The 4233-nt window shown below is 32.1% G+C and overlaps 2 protein-coding genes across 2 annotated transcripts; both read left to right on the plus strand.

Moving 5' to 3' along the window:
- Positions 1 to 541: 541 nt before the first annotated feature.
- LOC109587729 (5'-methylthioadenosine/S-adenosylhomocysteine nucleosidase-like) lies at positions 542 to 2526 on the plus strand. The gene is made up of 2 exons (XM_020003950.1): positions 542 to 557; positions 1679 to 2526. Exons 1-2 carry the CDS (start codon positions 542 to 544, stop codon positions 2524 to 2526), a joined length of 864 nt encoding a protein of 287 aa, XP_019859509.1.
- Positions 2527 to 3493: 967 nt separating this feature from the next.
- Positions 3494 to 4229, plus strand: LOC100641098 (peptidyl-prolyl cis-trans isomerase CWC27 homolog; the record flags this gene model as incomplete). Its single annotated transcript, XM_020003951.1, has 4 exons — positions 3494 to 3742; positions 3922 to 3963; positions 4015 to 4046; positions 4101 to 4229. Coding segments are annotated over exons 1-4 (432 nt in total), but the record flags the coding sequence as incomplete, so codon positions are not given.
- Positions 4230 to 4233: the final 4 nt, after the last annotated feature.

Below are 4233 nucleotides of genomic sequence, written 5' to 3' on the forward strand. Positions count from 1 at the left end.
TCGCAGAAGCTATCAAAAAAAGCAACAACGATCTCAATGTTGGCAAAAATTTTATCTTTGCATTCAAATGCCCCCAAAATGAACAGTGTTACTGCATTGTCCAAGAAGATAAATCTTCCACCAGATGTATTCAATGTCGATCACACTGTAAAGTACTACAAGGTGATGATGATAGCTACAGGTGCTGGTTTAGTGATTATCAATCATCCAGTCCAGGTTAGTAATGCACAATGAAGAGTATTTTGATGGAGTACCACCATTGATGTATTAGCATTACTTCTAATTTATTCAAAATGTAATTATTATTATTTCTTAGGAACTAAACCATCATCAAGAGACCCACCTACTGAAAGACACAGATTAGAATTAAGTAAGCCAATTATAAACAGCATACTTTAATCTGATACAATTTAGATGTTTATATGTACTTGTAGTAATTTTCTCAAAAATCTTTAATACCAACACTGCAATACATTATGACTAGAAGTACCTGTAAACATACTTGTAACATAAAAGTTGAGAAATTTTTTACTTTTAAGTCATGCCTATATTTACAGGTACAATGTACTTCTGGCCGTAACATATGACAGTGGGAATTGTTCTTAAGCACATTCTACTTTATTTTGAATAATTCATGTACTCCTTGCAATTATAATATAATATAGTATAATTATTATACTATATTATAGCATACTGTAGGGCGCCTTTTTTCTGAGGGCTGTAGATTTCATGAATTTGCCTTAAAATTTATTTTGTGATTTTAATTTTTTGTGAATTTATTCCATCTGCCATCTTGTACCGTAATAATTTGATTTTTGCAGAAGTAATTTTCGCAAATCTTCAAAAAAATTGCAAAATCTGTGAAATTTATATACAGCCCTCGAAAAAAGGTGCCCTATGGTATTAGTGACTCACTCAGTGATTTTTTATATATACATATAGGCACTAGTGAGACTACCATGATGTCAATATAATATTGTGACAACAAATTTAATAATACTAATTAATACTGTAATAATGATACAGTTTTTATTATTGTTTAATTTACACTGTCTGCCATCCTGCCATCTTCAAAGAATTATGAAATACCCTAAACTTTCATCCCTCATAAATTTTGCACTTGGATGAAGATTACCTTTCTTGAGTTAATTTATCTGTTATCATTTTGTGTTCTTTTTTAGGCAATACAATTTTTATAATTACAATAATACCAATCAAAATTGTCAAATTTTAACACATAAATTGTTAAATTGGTTTATTGACGTATAAGAACTTTATGATCATGTAAAATATTAATAAATAATTATTTTTATATTGTGTTGGTCATTATTGTTCACACAACAAGTTCCCTTTAAAAAATGGCAACTGTTTTGCTTGCAATTTTATGTACAATGTGTGTATTATATAATTTATTTTTTACATCTTTTATAACAGATAATTCCACATTTTCTGGTAGTGTTACAAAATCGTTTATTAGTACAAGCACTGTTACAGCAGAAAAAGATATTTTGCTATAATTTATATTATTATTTTAAGCAAAAATATGATGGCAAAACCCTTTATACAGTTTTTGTATTAGCATTATAATTAAGTCATTTTTCACTGTACCTCAAAGATAATTATAGTAAACATCATTAGTAATGATGTCAATAAAATAGTCAATATTTATTTTCTATAGTTCCTGCTCCAACCCCACCTCCTGATTTATTTTCAAGTAAAGAGTATGAGACGAAGCTATCTGAAGTTGAAGTTAAAAGGATCGTTAAAGGTATTCGTATCCTGCTGATGACTGCCACTCAGAATGAACTAAGTGCAGTGTTGGGCTACTTGAAACCCTTAAATGGTCGGGATAAAGTTATCAAAAAATTCATTAATGATACTTGGATTTATGTTGGAAAGTATGGGAATTTCTCAGTTGTAGTGGGAAGGAGCGCATATGCTAAAAGTCAACAAGGTCCTTTAAAAGCTGCTGAAGTTACAAAGAAGATAATGGAGATATATAAGCCAAAATATATAATTGCCATTGGAGTCTGCTTTGGAATGGATCGAAACGAAGTGAAACTTGGCGATGTTATTGTTTCTGACTTGATTGTGGACTTATCCACCTTTAAGAAAGAAGAGGGGCTTATTATACCTCGTGGACCTCAACCTCCAGCAGGAAAGACTCTTTCTCCCCTCTTTGGAGACACTTCTGGGTTCGAAATGAGGCATTCTGATGAAGAAAATGCTGAAAAAGTCAAAGTCCATTGTGGTCCCATTCTTACTTCATCTGCTTTGGTCAATGATGATGATTTTAAAAAGCAATTAGGGAAAGTACGTTCTGATGCTCTCGCTGGTGAAATGGAAGGTGCTGCTATATTTTCTGCAGCTCATGGTATAGCAGAAGCTATTGTCATTAAGGCTGTTGGTGACTGGGGGGATGGGAAGAAGGAAGCATGCAAAAGTTGGAAGGATTTTGCATCTTATGCAGCTGCTAGATACGTCCATTATCATTTAGACAATGTTTCTTCAGATGCTCTGAAGTAGTTTAATGAAATAATTATTACTGATTACTATATAGTGCTAGTGTTGTTTTAGTTACAAAATGAGACTTTTAGTTAGTAATAGTTAGTTATGGAACTTGAGATTTTGATTTTAGTTAGTTTTAGTCAGTTATGTTTCAATAAAAATAATTTTATTTATAATAAAATAGTTTTTAAAATTTCTAAATCTTTTAGTTAGTTATAGTTAGTTTAAGAATTTTTTTAAAAGATTTAATTAGTTATAGTTAGTTAACTAAAAGTAAATCTGGCCTAACTAAAAGGGTTTTTAGTTTTAGTTATAGTTAACTAAAACAACAATACTGATTACGAGTCAAACTATATTATTACTAGATATTTAATTTTGGGTTTTGAAATGTTTTTCTAATAATTATTTTTGCCCTTTTGACTATTATGAGTTTTGAAAATAAAAAATCAGCATGAGGATATGAATATAATACAGGAATGTGTATAATAAACAGTTTGTACACATACATATTGCGTTATTGCCCACATCCATAATAGCACATACATTAGCAGTGCAATATAAATTCTAAATTTCAATATTTCACATGTAAAGAGAAGAGCAGTCTAACTTATGATACATTAATACATAGTCTCACTAGCCAACCATTCCCCAGCCTACACCAATGACTGTATATGGGAAGGGTCTGGCTAGCGAGACTATTACTACAAGCATTGAGGAAGATGGGAGAGAATGCTGTAGCTGATGGGATTGAAAAAGGAATAAATTTACTAATGAGGATTATTAACTAAACTTCATCATAAAAATGAAATGAGATGGTTTCACTTGAACTTTAGAAGCAACTCTCTAAGATTTATGCACATCACACATCAAATGTTTTCAAGTTGTCAATGTGAAAGCACGTGGTTTGAACATACGGAGTATATGAACGGAAGTATACCAATTGGAAATAAGAGACTTTATCTCAGACTTTATTAGATCTTTTTCTGGAGCCACTGGAGGTTAAGAATGAGTTCCATATATATAACAGAGCCTCCTACTAAAGGAAAGGTAGTTAATCCAGCAGCAGCTGTATTAGTGACTACTGGCCCCTCCCCTCAGGTACTATTAAAGACCACACTGGGTGATATTGATATTGAACTGTGGTCCAAAGAGGCTCCTCTGGCCTGTCGTAACTTCATACAATTGTGTTTAGAAGATTATTATAATGATACCATATTCCACAGAGTCGTTTTTGGTAATGGATTAATTATTATTAATTAGTGGGTGGAGTTATAATTATTAATTAAGTAGAATGACCTGTTGATGTTACGTTGCTTTCCTACATGTACATGTAATTTTTATCTCTCTCTCTTTTTCTCTCTCTTTCTCTCTCTCTCTCTCTCCCTCTCTCTCTCTCTCTTTCTCCCCCTCTAGAGTTTGTAGCTCAAGGTGGTGATCCCACTGGTACAGGAGAAGGTATTAATTATTAATAATTATTTGTACAAATATTTTTTATCTTCTCTTCAGGTGGTGAATCTATTTATGGTTCGCCATTTAAAGTCAGTTCATCATTACCATGACAACCCTTTAACCACACCCACTCTAATTAACAGGATGAGTTTCACCAGAGACTCAAGTTCAATAGACGTGGTCTGGTAGGAATGGCCAATGGAGGAAAGAATGATAATACCTCACAGTTCTTTATAACGCTGGGAAGAACTGATGAACTTCATAATAAGAATACAT

The sequence above is a fragment of the Amphimedon queenslandica genome, unplaced genomic scaffold (genome assembly GCF_000090795.2).
Source record: "Amphimedon queenslandica unplaced genomic scaffold, v1.1 AMPQUscaffold_12467, whole genome shotgun sequence".
Lineage (NCBI taxonomy): Eukaryota > Metazoa > Porifera > Demospongiae > Haplosclerida > Niphatidae > Amphimedon > Amphimedon queenslandica.